General features: G+C 30.9%; 2 protein-coding genes across 2 annotated transcripts; one reads left to right on the top strand and one right to left on the bottom strand.

The window, feature by feature from the left end:
• On the top strand, positions 1-1657 carry LOC137817049 (serine/threonine-protein kinase UCNL-like). The gene has a single exon (XM_068620264.1). The coding sequence runs from the start codon at positions 323-325 to the stop codon at positions 1457-1459; it is 1137 nt and encodes a 378-aa protein (XP_068476365.1). The 5' UTR covers positions 1-322; the 3' UTR covers positions 1460-1657.
• Positions 1658-13126: 11469 nt separating this feature from the next.
• On the bottom strand, positions 13127-14504 carry LOC137817052 (proliferating cell nuclear antigen-like). Its single transcript, XM_068620268.1, has 4 exons — positions 14077-14504; positions 13845-14003; positions 13643-13740; positions 13127-13501 (listed from the first exon to the last, which is right to left on the bottom strand). The coding sequence occupies exons 1-4, from the start codon at positions 14393-14395 to the stop codon at positions 13301-13303; spliced, it is 777 nt and encodes a 258-aa protein (XP_068476369.1). The 5' UTR covers positions 14396-14504; the 3' UTR covers positions 13127-13300.
• Between the last annotated feature and the right edge of the window lie 7706 nt (positions 14505-22210).

Below are 22210 nucleotides of genomic sequence, written 5' to 3' on the forward strand. Positions count from 1 at the left end.
GGAATAAATAGCAGATTGTTTATTTCAGAAAACAAATGTAAAAGTAGTTACATAACATTTAGATTCATACATTTACATTTGAATGTTGTTGTTGTCCTGGATCACCTTCTTACCATAACAATGATCACTAAATAAAGAATTAATGATTAAAAAAGGTTGTGATGGGAGTAACATTAGAGAACAGTGTAGTGCACAGAAGAAACAAAAGTAAATCCGCATACAACAGTACAACAACATTATTATAAAAGGCTAATGGCAGCAGCAAGGGTGGATCAAACAAAAACAAACGAGGTTGTTCCATCTCTCTCTCTCTCTTAACGAAATGGCAGAGGAACTTGACCTGAACAACCTTAAGGCACTGAAAGTTTTAGGCAAAGGAGCCATGGGCACCGTGTTTCTCGTGCAACACAACTCCCACCATGTGGCACTCAAAGTCGTTGACAAATCAGCATCCCTCCACGACGGCGCTCGCCGCGCCCACTGGGAACTCACCGTTCTCTCTCGCTTATCGCACCCCTTCCTCCCCACCCTATTGGGTTCCTTCGAGTCCAACAACTTAATGGGCTGGGCAGTCCCCTACTGCCCCGGCGGCGACCTCAACCACCTCCGCTACCGCCAAACAGACCACGTATTCTCCCCCGCCGTCGTCCGCTTCTACCTCGCCGAGATCCTCTGCGCCCTCCACCACCTCCACTCCATGCACATCGCATACCGCGACCTCAAACCCGAAAACGTCCTCATCCAACAATCCGGCCACGTCACCCTCACCGACTTCGACCTCTCCCGAACCCTCTCTCCCACCAAAACCAACACCTCTCCCTCCAAATCCCACATTCCCGACACCGCTCCACGCAAACCCCGCCGCAACTTCCGCTGGGCACCACTCGCCAAGGCCCCCAAGTCCGCCCGAGTCACCCCCGCCGCTCGCCGCGCCGCGCTGAGCTTCGAGCGCTCGAAGTCGTTCGTGGGCACCGAGGAGTACATCGCGCCGGAGGTCCTCCGAGACGAGGGGCACGGCTTCGCCGTCGACTGGTGGGCCCTCGGCGTCCTCGCCCACGAGATGGTCTACGGAACGACGCCGTTCAAGGGGAAGAATCGCAAGGAAACGTTTCGCAACGTGTTGTTGAAGACGCCGGAGTTTGTTGGGAAGAAAACAGCGTTGACGGACCTAATCTCTCAGCTGCTCGAAAAGGACCCTTCCAAGCGTTTGGGTTATGTTCGCGGCGCCACCGAGATCAAGGAGCACGAGTTCTTCAGAGGCGTTAAGTGGGACCTACTAACGGAGGTTATGCGGCCGCCGTTTATCCCTTCAAGAGACGACGTCACGATGCCTTTCGCCGACGGACTCGACATAAGGGGATACTTCCAGAGCTTGAAATCTCCGCCGTCTTTGCCGCCTTCGCCGTTACGGTCACCGTCGTTTGAGTTTCAGAAGAATGTTTCTTTACCGGAATTCTGACGCACGTGCGGGAGGTGGTAGACCTAGCTAGCTATTCTTTTTAACTCTTTAAATTTCTATCAATGAATAACGGTGTAGAATTCAAAGAAACGGCGTTACTCAGAATTTACTGCCACCATATGGTTTTTGTATAGTTAGAAACTACATATACAATTGTAAAATATTGTTGTTTATATGTCAAATATTTTTTGTGTTTCAGATTCATGTAGTTCACTCCCATCTACGATTTTAATTTTCAAGAGTGTAAGAGTAAAATTTTAAATATTCTTCTATTCAATATAATAAAAAATAATAATAATCTAATTATCTTTTATTATATTTCTAATATATTATTCATTATACCAATGACATCTCAATATAATTGTTCCATTCAAAGAGAAGATTACGACACTTTTATATAAAAATATTTGTGCAACAATATTTATATATTTTTTTTTGCTTATAAAATTTCATTTTCTTGTGATAAGTTTTGAGTCTCGAATATAAAGGTGATGAGGGATACCCGTCGAGTTGTCTATATATTCCATGATGGATACCTATCGAATATAAATATTTAATTTATGTACGATCTATGTATTCCTCTTTCTTCAATGTTTCATAATGATAAACATTGATAATTAATTAAAAAATATTTTTTATAAAAAAATATTATTGTTCTCATCCAATGAGTGTTATTATTCGTTGGTTAACAAAGAGTCAGCAAAGAATAATAGTATACTTATGTGTTTAAATACAAATATGTGTTCAAATACAAATGAGTATTTTTCTTGGATTTAGGGTTTAGCTTCAAACAAAAAATTATATAGAATTTGATTTAAGTTTTGGAAATTCTATTGGGAATATGGATTAGTTGGGGGTTGTGAGTGGTTGGAGAGATCATCCTATGACCGATTTAATTTTATCACGACATTTGTGTAAATACCGACTATCTTGAATTACTCTTATGGATAGGATTTGAATACTCGCATCTCGCTAAGAAATCAAACAGGTTAGGATAGAACAATTATATATATTATTAAGTGAATTTTAGTTTAACTCAATTTTATATGTTCAATAATATATATTTTAAATGGTTCTGATATAATTTTAAGAAATAAATTTTGAATTCAATTTAATTTTATAAAATCTATGAGGGTAACTTATGGAATATAAATTGGTTTTATCTATGTGATTTCCAACCTATATAAATAAATTTATATCATATGATGATTTTGTGTTTTTTTTCTACAGTGAAGATTTTTTTTTCTTAAATATTTGTATAAGATCGTTCTATACTATGAGTGTATAATTATTATTTTTTTCTAAATTTTATAAATTTTTTATTATTAATTGTATTATTCTTATTAGTAATTATTTTAATATTTAACAAATTTATTATTTATACTAACATCAGCGTAAAATTACTCTATTTCATTATTGATGTTTTTCTCTATTTTTTTTATTATATCTTAAAGTGTTTACTGTTTTTTTTTTCTTACTTTCATCCCTCCTAATGTAAACTCTTAAAAGAATATATTTGTTTTGAAGAAATTGCTTAATTAATAGTAGTAACAAATATAAATTTTAAAATCTATTGTTTTTACAATTTAATTGTTGGATTGGGATTACAAGAAAATTATTAAATAGAAACTAATTTTATAGATAAAAATTAATTAGTTATCATAGTGACTAAATTAAAGATCAATTTTAGAGACTAAAAAAATTTTGGTTTCTAAATTAGTTTTTATTATTATTAAATAGTTTCTAAATTGGTAGATTTAGAAATTATTTAACAATAATAGAAACTAATTTAAATCCAATTTTTTTTAATTTTTAAAATAATTTTTAATTTAGTTACTATAATAACTAATTATTTCTTATCTCTAAAATTAGTTTTTATTTAATAATTTTGGGTATGATTTTCAAAGTTTATTCAGATAAGATTATAATGATAACTTGTTTTATATAATCTTTGTCTATTTTATTTTATTTTTTCACACTTTTACTTTATTATCTTATTTAATTTGCTACAAATATTAACATGTTGAAATGTTCTTTATTGTTTTTATATCTAAAATTAACATAAGATTAACATTAAGTTGTTAAAGTCATATTTGCAGGACAAAAATATTATACTACTAATAATTTATTACATATAATACATTCTTTTATTATTATTACTTTTTTGAATTAGATAATCAAGATAATATGTAATAAAAAACAATACATAGCCAATTCAACTACCAGAAAAAATACATTTGATATAAAATTATTGAATTTTTCATAATTTATATATATATATATATGTCTTTATCTTTATTTTAATTTTTTATTATATATTATTTATTTATTCTGATAAAAAAATTATATCATACAGTGAATTATATATTGTTTTCTTCATCTTATACCTCTAATGTAGAATCTTAAAGGGTGTTTAAGAACAAATTGTTCTCCAAGGAACTGCTTGATTAGTAATATTAAGAAAGGGTACAAAAACATTAGAAATGTGAAAGTAAAAGTAGAAAAACAGGGGTGGGAGGTAAGATTGGCACATATTTAATTCTTTGAAAAAGCACAGGCATCATATTCTTTTTTTTTTCTTTTGTAAAGAAAAATGCTCCCAGTAACTATGCTTTAAAACAATACTTTAAATTCCCCCCTCAAATATTCGATATTACAATAGTTTGTATTGTTGGCATCTCACATATATATGATTAAGATATGCCAACTAGTTTCGAATTTCCAGACATTCATATATGTGTTTTTCTAGATACAGCTATTATCTTTTTTTAAACGAAACACAAATGAAAATGGATATATAGTTACTCTCTAAAATGGAGTTATATTTAGTGAAAAGATTTATAAGATTTAATTAAATTTAAAATTTATTTATGAATATAGTATCATAATCCTTTAAAGCATGTTATAGTAAGAGTTATTTGACTTACTAAACTCTTTGTTATTGTTTCTATCCAGTCTGTTTTTAAAATATTTTATAAATAAGTATAGTTTATCTATATATCGTTTTTGATAGTATATAAATTTTTGTTTAATCTTCTCATATTTTTTTTATTTCTTTAATAATATTTTTTTAATGTGATAAATGATGATTGTTATTACTTGAGGTGTCAGCCTAATTGAGATGTCAAGTTATATAATAATACTTAAGATAAAAGTTTTTTATAAAAGAACAATATTTACTATTAAATTACTTATAATTATACACTTTTATCTGTACGAGTTGTCAGATTTTAAACAAGAGTGTGTTGGAGATCTATATTTATTATAAATAAGGAAGTCTTGTTACGATCTATAAGGTACATACATTGTAGATTTTTTGTATGTGTGGTTTATTGAAATATAGTGAGGCATCTCTGTTTTGTGAAGAAAAGATGTTGTAGGACCTTATAGTATTGTGAGTGTGGAAGGAAGCATCTTATTCAAAGAGAAATTATGAGGATAGTTAATGACACTGTTTATCCCGTGAAGAGTGCCTATTTCTCATCAACAACTAAAGTCTTTACACATAATCAACTTCTTCAACACTTCCTCAACCTTGTTCTCTTCTCACCCTGCAATTCTCTTCTTTTACGCTTTTCTGTCTTAACACAAACAGATCTGCAAGCTGCTATTCTCATATTACATATCATTTCCAAAAATGTATGCTACTCAAACCTTTTTCATATCTGTCAACTATTTAATAGCAGTTTTATTTAATACAAAAAGAGTTCAATAGAAGCACATGGAACAGAAAGGTAAGTAAACAAACAAAGACCAAGAAGAATAATTAACATGATCATACATATCAATGTAAATTTTTGCTAGTTTTAAAACTCCAAAGTACTCTAATGATACTATATATTAAGAAGTTAATTTTAACTCTAATTTAATTTTACAAAATCAACTGATAAAATGATTATAGGTAAATAAAGAAATTAATTAATAGTGTGTTTCGGTATATCATGGGTCGAGGCCAAAGACAATTTATATATTTCTTTCTCTCTCAACTTATCGAGGTGTCTTTTAAGGACAACATCGTGATGGAGGATCGACCTCCAAAATGGATAATATTTCGCATGCGGTGATTGATTCTAGTGATGCTATTTTTGGACTTGAGGTCGGAATAGTGATCTCGTCAACGTGAGAATTAGTTATGATACACAAATATATAGTCTCACATCGTTCAGGAGTCAAGACTCCCAAAAGCAGTTTAAGTACTTAGAGGTCGGAATAGTGGTCTCGTCGACTAGAGAACTTGTTATGATACACAAATATATAGTCTCACATCGTTCAGGAGTCGAGACTCTTAAAAACAGTTTATGTACTTCTTTCTCCCTCAACCAATCAAGACACATTTGAAGGACAAAACTAAACACTGACCTCCAAAACGGACAATATCTCAAATAGATACGGTGATTGACCCTAACAATTATATTTCTTAGACTTAAATTCATAACAATGTGATTTTTGAAAAATAAACTTGTGAAAACATTTGAATAAGAGCCGTCAAATCTATGATTTAAAAAATGATATTTTTGAAAGATTCTCGAACATATTTGATTCTCTCTAATCTGCACACCAAAAGAAAATTTGCGATGGTAAGTAATTGATGGGTTGGAGACAAATGGCAATGTTACTTCACTCAACTCAACTGGACTGTGGAATGTGCAGAGAAGTAGTGGTTTGTTGAAAACAGAGTAAGATCAGGAACAGGTTCCCTAGTAGAACAGCACTAACGTGAAGTAGAGTTTGTTGTGTCGGCCAATTTTTGGCTTCATGTAAGGTATAAAGTCGGTTAGTATTAGAAAACAGAGCAATTGGTTGTTTAACCTATGTACCCATTTGTCCTCTTGTTCTGTCTCACTCACTCAAATTTAAGGTAGTTTGTACCTTCCTCACTGCACTACCTTCATCACCATGCATGAAACATGCTTGAAATGACCCTCTCAACTATGCATGCATCACTCACACACTTCAAGTCTTCTCTCTTGTATTGTATTGTCCTTAGTTGAAATGACTCCTTATGTCTTCTTTTGTACACTAGTGAAGTGTGTGAACTTGTACCATAATGCATATATAATATTACATAATTGAAGAGATGAGTTGCCGAAAGCTCTTTTTATAATTATAACTAGCAAGAATTTGGTCCAAGCTTTTTTGGGAGAAAGATTACCTTTAACTTTGGATGTGAAAAGTGATCCAAAAGTCTACATATTTTTCTCTAACAATTATGTATATTTATCGGTTTAAGACTTTATTTGAGATGAACCAATGTGATGCCACTCCTATACCACACGTATCTAATGAGATCTTGATTTTAGACTTGTAGCATTACACTCGAATGGTACTTCTAGGCTAATGCATTAATATCTACATTTATTATAATTATGTTTAACGTAGCCCTTGAATATTAACACCTCCTTTCTAGACTTAACCGAGATCAACATCGATCTTTGAAAATCAAAGATTTCCAAAAGACTTAAAAATAATTAAGAGTTTTCTTAGTCAATTCTTATAAACTGAGATGGTTGTTATACTAAGTTAAACCAAGGTTTCATACACAAATTTATCAAAAGAAAATTATTAAATAAAAATCAATTTTAAAAATTAAAATAATTAATTATTATATTAACTAAATTAGATACTATTTTTATAAACTAAAAAATTAATGATATTTAAAATATTTTCTATTAGATATTTTATAAACTATGCAGTCTAAACAGAAAACAAATATATTAATAGTAAGTGAAGTACTCACAATTCCGTCAATCGTAAGAGGACAAATTCTTCCTGCACCATATCAATTTTAACCTCCACCATATCAATTTTTAAATTTTCAAAACTACCCTCCTGCACCATATCAATTTTTTAAATTTCCAAAATTACCTTCCTGCACCATATCAATTTTAACCTCCACCATATCAATTTTTTAAATTTTCAAAATAATAATTATAATTGAGAAATAAAAAAATACATGCTAGAAAAAAAATTCTGAACACAAAACTAAAAATACATTCTGGATAAAAAATCTCAGAATTCAAAAATATGTTCCGAAAATTGAAATCCAAAATATTTCAGATAAAAGTTTCAAAAATAATTTTTCCCATTTTTGTGTAAGGTTATTTTCGTCGTTTAGGAGGGATATTTTTGTCATTTTCTAGAACTGATTGGGTGCATGTGAAATTGATATGGTGGAGGGAGAAATTGCCTCGTATGAGGGTCCGTGGTACTGACTTGGGCCCAAATATATCCATTTTACTATTCGGGCTTCTTATGGGTCAATGAATTTGGGCTTCAAAGACACTCTGGGCAGTGAAAAGGCACTAATGACATGTTTTAAATGTTCATTTTCTAACCATTATCGGTCTATTTCACTTGCTTAATTAAAAAATATAATAATAATAATATATTAACTTACTATATTATTTGAGATGCATTTCACTTTCTTAATCAAACAAGATAATGATAATATCTTAATTGACCCTCTTTGAGATGAAATATTAGGGACTTGTTTGTTTTCAAGAGTGGAATTTTTCCAAGGAAAGAAAGATAGAAAGTGAGAAAATCAAGAAATAAAATAATATTAAAATTCAGAAATCAATGTAAAAAGATTCTATTTTTCTTTCTTTGCATATATGCAAAGATTTGTGAGAAAAGTAGAACTAAAAATATATTATATTAAATATATTTTTTATAATTATTAAAAATTAACATAATATCATTAAAAATTAAAAGTCAAAATTATCCATAATTTATTTATATCAAATATTTAATAATATTATTAATAAAAATAAGTATTAATAATTAATAATAATAAAAATAAAAAATAGTTATTTATATAATAATTACTATTAATTATAAAAAATAAATATAAAAATTAATTAATTAATTTATTATTATTTAAATATTTTTAAAGATAATGATAAGTTTGTAAATTTACATCTTACACTTTTTCAAAATTTCGATAGAATCATCTTATCACTCACAAATTTCAATAAACTTTTTTTACAAATCTACTTTATTATATCTCAATCCAAACAATCTCACTTTCCTCTCAAATCACTTCAAATCAACTCCCTCAAATCTTTTATACAATCCAAACACAACCTAGATTAGGTGTTGATTCTATTCCTTACATCATAATTGAAGGACTTATTACATTACACCAACAATGTCTCTTAGAACAAAAAAAGAATGTATCATAAATTTTACAAGTTCATGATTAGTAAATAGGCTTAAGAATGGTAAGTGTTATATCTTAGTTTATATATATACCATTAATTTCTCTTTGACACATGTTAATGGTATGATAAGAGACAAATTTAATATAAAAATTGAAATATTTTTTTATTTAACTTATTTATTACTAATAAAACATAGTAGTAAACATAATCTTCTTTAACCTACTCAGATTATTATTTTTATATAAAATCAAGTAATAAAACTCTGAAAAAAATAATATTTCAAATGGTGATTTAGGAATACTATCTTAATTGACTTATGTTTATAATAATAATAATAATAATATACAAAATTCGTATAATAATGCACACAAATACTTAAGCTTTTCATTTACATCATCATTACAAGTTCACATCTGAGTCATGTTAGTATTTTATTTATTTTTTGTTGGAGGGTATATGTTTTGCTTGCACTCTACTACTGTTTTTTATTTACTATTTTTTAAATAAACTTCCCTTCTCCGTTAACCTTTCTCTTATCCCTACCAAGACACCATTTCTTATTTATTAAGGACCTACAAAGAATAATTCACATTTATAAACATTGATAACAACAATTAATATAATTTTGTAGGATGCCATCTATGAAATCTTGTGAACTTTGATGAGACCTATGGTAAATAGTTAAATTCCTTCTGATATAGAGTTATTAAATTTTTATTATAAAACAAAATTGGTGTTAAAAATGATAGAAAAAGAAAAAAAAAATCATGGATTCAAATTTTTCACTAACAAAAATTAACTTATTGATTAGTAATATTTGCTGATAAAAAAATTATATTTGTTAACATGATGTTAAAAAACGTATCTACAACTTGTTGATATTTTAAACTTGAAATAGTTTTTTTTTTTTCAACTTTGATTGATTGGTGAATTTAATTTTGCAAAAACTGGATAGTCTAGTATTTTTCATTGGAAGCCTTAGGTAATATTTCATAATGAATTTGAGAACCATAGTTATAGCAATAATAAGAATAATAATAATAATAATAATATAGTCTTTAATACATTCTTTATTGATATCATGAGATTTGTATTTTGTCATCTAATGCAACCTATATAAGAATTATATTTTTTAATAAATTTTAAGGTAAAACATTATTTGTGTCTCTATAACATCATTAAATTAGATTCTTAAATAAGAAAATCTTAGTGAAACTATTAAGAGTGCAATTTGCAATCACATAACAAATTTCTTAAAAAACGTAAATAGAAAACCTAAGTTATAATACTTACAAGTATGTGTAAATAAGCCGAAATTACAACAACAAAATTAGGTTTAGAATATATATATATATATATATATATATATATATATATATATATATATATATATATATATATATATAACAATTGAGGAACACAAACAGGTCTATTTAGACACGTGTCACAACCTCAAAATTTTGGAAAAAAAAATTCAAAAACATTTTTTACCACTAAGGGAATTGTTTCCACGTGTTACTCTCAGGGTATATCATCGTGGCTTTCTAAATGCACGACACGTAGCACATAAAAAATTAACCACGTCTCCTACCCCATATTCACCTTTTCACTCTGACCCTCTGCATTCTCTCCCTCTCAGACTCTTTGCACACCACGCCTCTCACTCTCTTCATTCCCTCCACACACTAAACCCTTACTTTCTCCATTCTCTCCAAAACTCTGAGCTTTCTCTCTTCTACTTTCCCCTTCTCTTTCACCGATTTGGCAACTGCACACTTTCTGCTCATTGCCTTACCACCACTACAAATCTCTTTTTTAAGGTATTTTTCACTTGGCGCGATTTTTGAATTTTGAAATTTTGAAATGGTTATCAAGATTGGTTTTCGAGAATATATAGGCGCAAAGACCCATTCACATTTCATTTCCTCTTTTCATTTGCCGAAGAAAAGGTGATTCTTTAATCATTTCTTTTCATTTTTGTTGGGTTTTGATGTATTTTTTATTCGCAAATGATGATTTTTGTAGGTATTTGTGTATTCTATTATTCAATTCGTGTGATGTGTTCACAGTTTAAGTTTTTATTTTTTCAGTGTTTTCCCTTCATCTGTTTTCTGTTTACAGATTTTTGTTATGTGGTTTTTGTTATTGGTTTTTTCATTTGTGGTTTTAGGGTTTTGATAATGATATAGATAGATATAGATTTATGATTTTATTGTCTCGATTATAGTACCAGAAATAGAAAATTTCCCGAATTTGGATGATATCTTCACAATGGATTCTAAGGGAAAGTTGCACACAATGAACATCTTAAACGAGGTATGCTATGCTTTATTATTATTTTGATAATTTTATATTTTAGATTACTATTAACGAAATGTAACATGTATTTTCTTTGGTAAAGGATCATGGTTTAGTTGATCAGGCTTTTGCCATCCAGTTTGGCAATGAACTCGGACCAAATTGGTTTTTGGTTGATGTCGAGAACAATAGATTCATTGTCAAGTATAATATGGATCTATATATGCCGAAGTTGATTGGAGGTTGGTCTGAAATTCGGGAACATTATGGGCTTCCCAGTGATCACGTTGTTTATTTTGATTATGTAGGAAATAATTCTTTTAAGATTACTTTGTTTAAGGGTAGATCAACATCCGCATGTGTAAACAAATTTTATGATCGGATCCAGAATCGCGCCCCACTCTTTGATGGTCCCTATGTTCATTTCAGTCTTATATTAACCCATTATCAATGCAATTCAAGTCACTTGGTAATTTTTTTATTGCATATTTTTTTTCTTTAACTTTATATTTATATTACTTTATTAATGATTTATATGCACATGTTTCTTTGCAGGATCTTCCTGTTGATTTTGCGAATTACATTCGACAAATGAGGTTAAAGTATACTGTCCTTCATGGACATAAGACTGAGGTAAAGTGCAAAATTCTTATAAGGGCACCTCCGAAGCCTTCAGTTAAATTCGGGTGTGGATGGAAACAGTTTTGTGAGATGCATTCACTTCATGAAGATGACAAGTTGATCTTTGAGACTAAGAGTGGGGAAACTCCAACTGATATTAAGGTGTTGTTAGTGTTGTAAGAAGTCCATAATATATTTTTATTCTAAATGTAATTTGGTAAATATATTTTTACCAAGGACAATATTCTGTTTCTTTTAATATTTCAAGTTATGTTTTGTTTGGTTAAATGTGTGTTGATTTTAATTTGGCAAATACATTTTTGCCAAGGACAGTATTATTGTTATTTTAATATTACAATTTTTGTTATTTTAACATGGGAAATTGATTTTAATTTATTTTATTTTACAAGTTTCGTTTCATGTAGATATTTTAAATTAATATTGTAAACTAATATAATGTATATTTTTAAAATACATGAAGAGAAAATATAATTATAATAATATGAAATATGGAATTATAATTTAAAGTTTACAATAAACTTCTGCATGGATAAGTCAAGTGAAAATTAATTTAAAAGCATTTTAAGGACTTACTGTTATAAATTAAAATTAATAAAATATACATACTAATTTAAAAGTATTTTTAGGGTTTACAATATAATATAATATAGATACTAATTTAATTACTACTTTAGAATACTTCTACAAACGGCGACTATGTACACCGCACGACGTCACTTTCAGGTGTCTTTCTGATTCTTATGGTGATGGTTTTACTGCATTATTGTCATGCTTCCAGATTATTTATCTACTAATTACATTCTGTCAACTCACCTGTTTATCGTAAGGTGCCTGTTTTCTTTGATAGGTGGTATATTTTCGATATCAATAGTGTAAAACTGGTGTTATAACCTGTAAATTTTGTTCATTGCTGGTTGTAAATATGCTAATTTGTTCTGTTTCTTTTTTTGCAATAGCAGTAATACCTGTAAATATTATTCCTCGAGGCTCCTCACTCTATCCGTCTTGATGGTGAAATTTGTGGAATCCGTAGATGGTTCTTTATTCTTTATGATAAATTGCATCTTTTTGTGAACACAATTTCTACACTTTTTTTAATAGTAAACAGCTTCTAGTTTATATTAAGATTTTAACTATAAGAATAGTAAAACAATTTGTTAGCATTGCATGAATACTTTAATATGTCTTTAAACCTTTTTCAAAAAGAATTAAAAATAGTTGAATGAAATATAGAATAGTTTAGTTTAAAAGATCTAATTTGGTTTGTTTGAACTGTAGAAAGAGTTCAGTTAAATTGAAGTGAAGTATACGTTTTTGGTTTAGAAAAAGTTTTGATAGTTTTGATACATTTTTCCCTACAGCAAATGACAGTAGAACACTGACATCAAAGCTTTTTAGTCACACAATATGCCACATTCATCAATCCTGGCAAAATCTGTTCGGATCATGCTTGTATTTATAAAAAAGAGTACTCAATAAAGAATCTAATATCCATTGTGAAAACTATATCTCAGAACCACAAAATGTGCAAAATAAAGTGGAAAGGAAGAAGATCACAAACACATGCAAAACAAATACTGAATTTCGAATTATTAGCTAAAAAGTATCTTGAAGAATGTCTTAGAACTCCTTCAACAGAATTCAAAATCTCATCAGATAAGAAATCCTACAACCGAATTTGAAATCCCATCAGAGTATATCAGGTTTTGTCTGCTTCTCAACCTCGTCCTGTTCAGTATTATTCTTCCCTAGGACGCAAAAAAAATCTAACATAACCAGTCTCAGCAATTTTGTACTCGAACACAGAAGGCATCTCGCTTACAAAGCTGATGGTGACTGTATTACACAATGGCGCCGTCTTTGTGAAAGAATTTATCAACCTCAATGAAAATGTCACGCTCACAGTCTCATTCATCTCTATCACAACTGCTTCCTCAGGCTGTATCCATGGCATAAACCCATCAGTCTGCAGTTCAAATTGCTGAATGCTATCCACACATAATTTCACACCCACATGAAAGAATCTACCATAGATCACTATAAGCATGCATTCAACACAAGAAGGCCACAAAAATGTTACCTTGTCAACATCAAGATTCTGCCTGCAGATTATGGTTGAAATCCCATGTTCTCCTTTAGTGCTAAACTTTGCAGACTTGTCGGTAATCTTAATGGTAACTACAATTAAAATGAAACAGAGACACAACAAATTCAATTGCAAAGTGAAAGAATCAGCAAGAAGCATAAGAAAACATGAAAAAGAAAAGCAGAGTAGTACGAACCACTGTCCCCAACATCAGCGAGTTCACTGAAAATTCTTGCAAACACAACAGAAGGCATCTTGAGCATGGCATGGTTCTCCGCCTCGGAGATATGCAGAAGCGGCTCTTGGTCTACTACATCAATATCCTTCGTCATAAACTCAGATACCTTGTCTTGCTCTGCAACACACCAATGTTCAGAAAAGCATAAATTTTGAAGTGAAACAGAGAGAGAGAGGGAGAAGAAACTCACTGGGGCTTTCGAAGACGAAGGTGAGATAGTCCACCCCGTCAAAGGCTTTGATGGTGACGATGTCATCATCGGAGGATACACGAAAGATCCGGAACATGGAGTCGAGGCTGATGCCGATGGAGATGGTGCGGTCGCAGTGATAATAGTCGAAAGCATCGGAGGGGAGAACGACGGCTACCATTATGGCAACATTGTTGGCTTGCAGGGAGAATCCGGTGGTGGAGAAAACCAAGTTGGCTCTCTCCCCTGCCACATTCCTTGCGACCTCTACCACCTTCTTCAGGACTGAACCTTGCACCATACGAGCTTGCAGCAGCATCTTCCTACCCTTTCTTTCTTCTCCTTCTCTCTCACTTTCTTTCTTTCTTTCTTTCTTGTTCCTCTTATCTATGTATCACCAATCATCTACCAACAACACAGAACACTACAAAGAAATGCCAATGACAATGGGATGACACAAAACAATCAAGTTTGTTTTTTTTTAAAATTGTATATTGAGCTCTTTCGCGGGTTTTGTTCGTTTATTCCGTTGCCACCCGTGGTTAGTTTCTTTAACTTTGTTGACCTAATTGTATTTCTTTTACTAATTATCCCTCATTTAATCTTAGGTTCTAATTGATAAATTTAGCCTAGCTTGATTAGTCTAAGTATATAAATTATTTGATATTTGTGCTGAGTTAACATACGAGACTCGGACACGCCTTTTAAATGGTGTCGAACACACATATCGAACACTGACACGGATACTTATCGGTAAAGTGTTTAATTAAAAAAAATATAGAATTCTAACACAATTTTAAAAAATGAGAAATAAATTAATTTTCTAAAAACTTAAATTTATATAATTCATAACTATATAATATATAAATTTGTGTCTTTGTGTCATACATTTTAAAAATTATACGTATTTCTATATCTGTATCCGTATTCGTATCCGTATCCGTATTTGTGCTATATAAGAGTTAACTTAATTACACTTACAAGGAAACAATATCATAAAATCAAGGATATAATTCAAGATGACATTATAATTAGGTATACTAGTATATTTCACATGTTAACAATACATGATCATAATTTTACAAATAAAAATATTTAAATACGAAGTTCATTTGAAAAGATAAAAAGATAGTTAAGTACAATTACCTTTAGTTTTATTGTAAAATAAATAAATATATATTTCATCATATCAATAAAAATAATGAGAATAGTTAAGTTAGATTAATAATATCCTAAATTTAAATTTCGTTTTAATAATATTTATAAAATTAAATAATTTAAGTGATAGACAACATTTAACCTATATATTTAGAGAATGTTTATTTTATTAATCTGAAGCCTAATTTATTGGCAATACATCAATACCAAACTATAAATACTAGTATACTTCCTATTACATAAAAAATAATAACAAAATAATAAGCCCACTTCAATGAATCAAGCGATGAGATGAAACAACTCCAAACTTAGTTCCTACCACATTATAATTTATTTAACAAATTCTTCCTTAAATTCATAAATAAATATCAATTTAAAAAGTTACCTTTCAAACATAGATGAATTTATTTAACGTTCAAAACAAAGATATTTGAAGAAATTTGCAATATGATATTCACCTTTTGCAATATATTAGTGAAAAAATATGTTCATTCTAAATTGCACTAGTATAAAATATGTAATCTACGACTCCCTATAAAAATAGTTTGGAAAGAACTGTCGTAATAAGAGAGGCAGTGACATTTTTGTAGTTTTTTTTTGTGTAAATTTTCACTATTTTTAACCATTCTGAATTGTTGTTATATGTTTTTAATGTGAAACTCCTTCCTAGTGAATCGTCGTTATATATCCTCTTGGAAAACTTTTTTTTTTCGCGTGGTCTCCCTATACTTTCTCACTCTCCATTCTCCATCTTCTTCCTCTCACTCTCTTCACCTTCCTCGCTCTCACTTACCCTCTTTCTCTCACTCTGCATCGCACCTCCGCAGAGGGTTATGTGTGATGGGGATGTGGGTGGTGTGATGCAGAGTGAGAGAAAGAAGGGAGATGGGAGTGAGAAAGTTGAAGGGAGAGAGAGGAAGAAGATGAAGTGAAGAGAGTGAGAGTGTAGGGAGCCCACGTGGAAAAAAATTTCCAGGAGGATATATAAAGACAACTCACTAGAACCATCGCAATTTCACATTAATTTAAAAACACGTATAATGACGTTTCAGATGGGAACCATTGTTAAAAATAGCGAAAATTTGCAAAAAACTACAAAAATGTAACCACCTCTCTTATTACGAGAGTTCTTTACAAACGATCTGATCTTTATAGAGAATCGTAGATTACGTATTTTGTACTAGTGAGGGTAGGGTTCTTGGAAGCAAACCAATGTCATAATTCTTGCATAGTCAATAGAAGACATCTTCACAATGGTGTTGTAAGAAATACCATACTCAAATATCTTTCAAAGTAAGACTCTATCACCATCAGCTTCATCCCACGCTCAAATATCTTGTCTTGCATTGTAAGAAACGAGTTCCTTTGACAACCGTGCTCCACCCTACAACCACAATAAATATTAATATATACAATAGAAAAAAAAACTTTAATGAAAATACACGCAAAAAGTAAAAAGTTACAATTTTTTTCAAAATTAACAAAATTATGAATTTCTATAAGTAACTAAAATGTTAATATTTATTGGGTTGTATGGTGGAACACGGTTGTCAAATAAACATTTTAAGAAACCTTAAACACATAAATCTTTATCGTTTAATTGAGAAAGAAAAGGATAATGAAGAACAAGTGTCGAAAAGAAGTCGCACTAGGACTTTCGGAGAGGAAGGTGACGATGTTGGGAAGGAGGAGGAAGGCGGCGATGGCCGTGGGAGGAATCCATGGCTTAGAGGGAGAAGCTGCCGGTGGCAGAGCAGTAGGTCCCTTACAGCGTCCACCACCATCTTCTTCCCTCTTTCTTGATTTTTTTTTCTTTCACTTAGGAAAAGACACATGCAACACAAACAAGGCTTAAAATGAGTTTATTTAGAATTTATATAGCAAAATTATAGTGTTTGGATTAGCAAAAATACACAAATAATAATAATAAATTGCAAAATATCATTTTTACTTTTTTATTCTAAACACTTTACCTTTTTTTTTTTACAGGTGTCTTTTATTTATTCTTTTTCGGATCCAACAATTAATCAATGTTTATAGATTTTGACCAAACGAAGATTGGAAAGAAAATACAAAGACTAAAAAAGCAAGCGTTTTAAAAGAATGATTAATAATTTAAAATTCTAAAAAGTGAAAAAGTTGTGTACTCGCATAATATTGACACGATAACACACACAAGGAGAATGAAGAAGAGAGGAAAAAAAGTGTACGAAGATACAAAAGAACAAATTTTACAAAAAAAATAACAAATTTGCAGAGAAAAAAGAAGAGAAATGAGAGACAAATAAATATAATGATAAATAATATATAATCATAAAAAGTGTAACAAAGAAGTTGGTAAAGTGAAGAAGAGAATGTGCATACCTAAGAAGAATGAAAGCATGAAACTTTCTTTTTCTTCTTCTTTTATGTATCATTACACACCGTTACACTTTTGGGGAAAATGGTTCACTTCTTAAATCCTATGTTTAATGACGTTGTGGAAAGAGAAGAAAGGGAAAAAATTGGGATTTGAAGAAAAATGTTTGGTTGAATAACTCACGACTCCCAAACTGCAATTTTGAATTATATTGACAAAATATAAGTTTTTATAAATAAAGAAGAAAAATACTTTGATTTATGTTTACAATTACTTCATACTTCATAATTCATAATTCAAAATTCAAAATTTAAAATTTAAAATTCAAAATTCAAAATTTCAAAATTTCAAAATTTCAAAATTTCAAAATTTAAAATTCAAAATTTAAAATTCAGTTTTAAAAAAAAAAAGAAATCACAAAATAACAAATAGAGAGTTGTAGATTACATATTTTATACTAGTGAGGGTAGGGTTCTTAGAAGCAAACCATTGTTATAATTCTTGCATGGTCAAGAGAAGTCATCTTCACAATGGTGGTGTAAGAAATACCATACTCAGATATCTTGTAAAGTAAAACTCTATCACCATCAGCTTCATCCCATATTCAAATATCTTGAATTACATGTAAGAAACGAGTTCCTTTGACAACCGTGCTCCACCCTACAACTACAATAAATAATAATATATACAATAGAAAAAAAAACCTTTAATGAAAATACACGCAAAAAAGTAAAAGTTATAATTTTTTTCAAAATTAACAAAATTATGAATTTTTTAAATAATTAAAATGTTAATATTTATTGGTTGTACAGTGGAGCACGGTGTTGAAATAAACATTTTAAAAAAATCTTAAACACATAAATCTTTATCGTAATTGAAAAAAAAAAATGATAATGACGAACATGTGTTGAAAAGAAGTCGTAATCTTGGAGGAAGGTGAAGACGTTGGGGAGGAGGAGGACGGTGATTACCGTGTGGGAGGAGTCCATGGCTTGGAGGGAGACGCCGCCGGTGGCGGAACACTTGATGTTGACATCTGCAGCAGGTTCCTTACGGCGTCCACCACCATCTTTTCTCTCTTTCTTGATTTTCTTTTCTCTGATTCATCACTTAGGAAAAAAACATGCAACACAAACAAATTTTGGCATGAGTTTATTTATAGCAAAATTGCAGTGTTTGGATTAGCGAATAAGAAAATTCAAAATCCAAACTAATTGCTAAACCTTTTCCGCTATTTGAGGCAACAGCTATGTTTGTTTAAAACTTTATTAATTTCTTTTTTTTTATAAAAAAATCTTGTTATTTATAAATTTATTTTAAAAAATAGAAACCTGGTTTTTGAAGCAACTTAATTAATGTTATTTATTTAAAAAAAAACATGTTATATTTTTTCTATTTCTGCATTTTTGCAATATTTTTTTTATACAAAGCATATTCAATACATGAAGAAATGCGAAAGGATCGGGTCATAAGCATTTAGGATAAAAGAATAAAAATAAATATTTAAATTGTTTTTAAGTTAAAATTAATCTATATTTAAGTTTAAAAAAAAATGTTCATAAATTATGTATGAAAGAACATTTATAATACTGATGAAAAGCTCATTTTATTTCTTCTTCCCGAAATAAGTATGGACAAAAGTCAATCAAATCCTCTATAATTTAAGAAAAAAAAATTGGAAATAGTGTAAATGTAGAATTTATAAAGTAAATAATAAATCTTTGAAGTGTTTCGTTTGCCTCAGCATATTTATATATATATATATATAACAATTGAGGGAGCACAAACAGGTCTGTTTAGACACGTGTCACAACCTTAAATTTTTGGAAAAAAAAATTCAAAAACATTTTTTACCACAAAGGGAATTGTTTCCACGTGTCACTCTCAGGGCACATCATCTTGGCTCTCTAAATGCACGACACGTAGCACATAAACCCACCCCATATTCACCTTTTCACTCTGACCCTCTGCATTCTCTCTCTCTCAGACTCTCTGCACACCACGCCTCTCACTCTCTTCATTCCCTCCACACACTAAACCCTTACTCTCTTCTACTTTCCCCTTCTCTTTCACCGATTTGGCAACTGCACACCTTCTGCTCATTGTCTTACCATCACTACAAATCTCTTCTTAAGGTATTTTTCACTTGGCGCGATTTTTGAATTTTGAAATTTTGAAATGGTTATCAAGATTGGTTTTTGAGAATATATAGGCGCAAAGACCCATTCATATCTCATTTCCTCTTTTCATTTGCCGAAAAACAGGAGATTCTTTAATCATTTCTTTTCACTTTTGTTGGGTTTTGATGTATTTTTTATTCGCAAATGATGATTTTTTATTCTATGTTTCTTATGCTTTTCGTTGTTCTTGGGTTTTCTCATTAAGGTTTCAAACATTGATCTGCTTCGAACATAAAAGGTGATACTTTTATCATTTCTTTCAATTTTTTGGTGCATTTTCTGTCGTTTTTTGGTGCATTTGCAAAATAGTTTTCCATTGTAACCATTCTCTTCTTTAGGTATTTTTTTGGTGCGTTCATCTATTATGGCAAACGTCCACCACTCATCCTGCCCCCTTTCTCAAGCAAGGTCATGCAACCGAATAGGTTCTTTTCTTTCTCCTTTTTTTATTTTTTAACTATATTTTATATGCAGTGTTTTATGATTCTATTGTCTCGGTTATAGTACCAGAAATAGAAAATTTCCCGAATTTGGATGATATCTTCACAATGGATTCTAAGGGAAAGTTTCACACAATGAACATCTTAAACGAGGTATGCTATGTTTTATTATTATTTGGTTATTTTATATTTTAGATTACTATTAACGAAATGTAACATGTATTTTCTTTGGTAAAGGATCATGGTTTAGTTGATCGAGCTTTTGCCATCCAGTTTGGCAATGAACTCGAATCAAATTGGTTTTTGGTTGATGTCGAGAACAATAGAACGTCACTTCCACAAACGGTGACTATGTACACTGCAGAACGCCACTTCCACAAACGACGACTATGTTGACTTCTTGACCACCCACCTTTCTCTTAACTCTTACAAATGAAAATTAAAATTAAAATTAATATAGTGTATATTTTAGAATACTTTAACGTATAAATTATTACCTTAAGTAGGACATCATAATATATATAGAAACGTTATATTAAGTAGGATATTAAGTAGGACATCATAATATTATGCTTTATGGGAGCAGTGCACATTGATCAATGTTTTCATATTTGTATAATGTAACCTGATTTTTTGGATGAAGTTTATAATGCACTGATGTACAAAAATGTATCTGCCTTTGCCTTACCCGAACTGTGTTTAAATTGGGTTGCCAAGTGGAAAGTTGAATGTGGACACTATCACAAAAAAGACTTCTATTTGAACTGCATTTATACTTAATTTATAATGGACTGTAAAATAATCAGAATTGCGACGATGCCAGACCACCTGATCTTCCGTTATCTAACACGGCGATGACACCAACCTGGCGTCAATCGATTATGTATACTGCAGAATGTCACTTCCACAAACGACGACTATGTACACTGCAGAACGCCACTTCCACAAACGGCGACTATGTACACTGCAGAACGCCACTTCCACAAATTTCTTTGATGAAAAAGACAAATTATTAAAGTGTTGCTTATAGAAATAGAATTAATTACATTTCTTTTAGGAATTTATTATTTAATTATTCAAAATCTCAAATAAATACAAATCAAAGTTATTTAATGTCTTACTTAAATAAAAAATTTCAATAAATACACTGCAGAACGCCACTTCCACAAACGGCGATTATGTACATTGCAGAACGTCACTTTCACAAATTTCTTTGATGAAGAAGACAAATTATTAAAGTGTTGCTTATAGAAATAGAATTAATTACATTTCTTTTAGGAATTTATTATATAATTATTCAAAATCTCAAATAAATACAAATCTAAGTTATTTAATGTCTTAAATAAAAAATTTCAATAAATACACTACAGAACGCCACTTCCACAAACGGCGACTATGTACACTGCAGAACGCCACTTCCACAAACGGCGACTATGTACACTGCAGAACGCCACTTCCACAAACGGCGACTATGTACACTGCAGAACGCCACTTCCACAAACGGCGACTATGTACACTGCAGAACGCCAATTCCACAAACGGCGACTATGTACACTGCAGAACGCCACTTCCACAAACGGCGACTATGTACACTGCAGAACGTCACTTCCACAAACGGCGACTATGTACACTGCAGAACGCCACTTTCTCAAACGGCGACTATGTACACTGCAGAACGCCACTTCCACAAACGGCGACTATGTACACTGTAGAACGCCACTTCCACAAACGGCGACTATGTACACTGCAGAACGCCACTTCCACAAACGGCGACTATGTACACTGCAGAACGCCACTTCCATAAACGGCGACTATGTACACTACAGAACGCCACTTCCACAAACGGCAACTATATACACTACAGAACGCCACTTCCACAAACGGCGACTATATACACTACAGAACGCCACTTCCACAAATTTCTTTGATGAAAAAGACAAATTATTAAAGTGTTGCTTATAGAAATAGAATTAATTACATTTCTTTTAGGAATTTAT

Source organism: Phaseolus vulgaris, unplaced genomic scaffold, assembly GCF_000499845.2.
Source record: "Phaseolus vulgaris cultivar G19833 unplaced genomic scaffold, P. vulgaris v2.0 scaffold_15, whole genome shotgun sequence".
NCBI classification, from domain to species: Eukaryota; Viridiplantae; Streptophyta; class Magnoliopsida; order Fabales; family Fabaceae; genus Phaseolus; species Phaseolus vulgaris.

Bases quoted from the DNA above. Each gene is read 5' to 3' on its own strand.
- LOC137817049 (XM_068620264.1), top strand. From the start codon at position 323: ATGGCAGAGGAACTTGACCTGAACAACCTTAAGGCACTGAAAGTTTTA.
- LOC137817052 (XM_068620268.1), bottom strand. From the start codon at position 14,395: ATGCTGCTGCAAGCTCGTATGGTGCAAGGTTCAGTCCTGAAGAAGGTG. The intron at 14,004-14,076 runs GTGAGTTTCTTC...GGTGTGTTGCAG, and splicing joins CTTCGTCTTCGAAAGCCCCA to AGCAAGACAAGGTATCTGAG. The intron at 13,741-13,844 runs GTTCGTACTACT...TTTTAATTGTAG, and splicing joins CGCTGATGTTGGGGACAGTG to TTACCATTAAGATTACCGAC.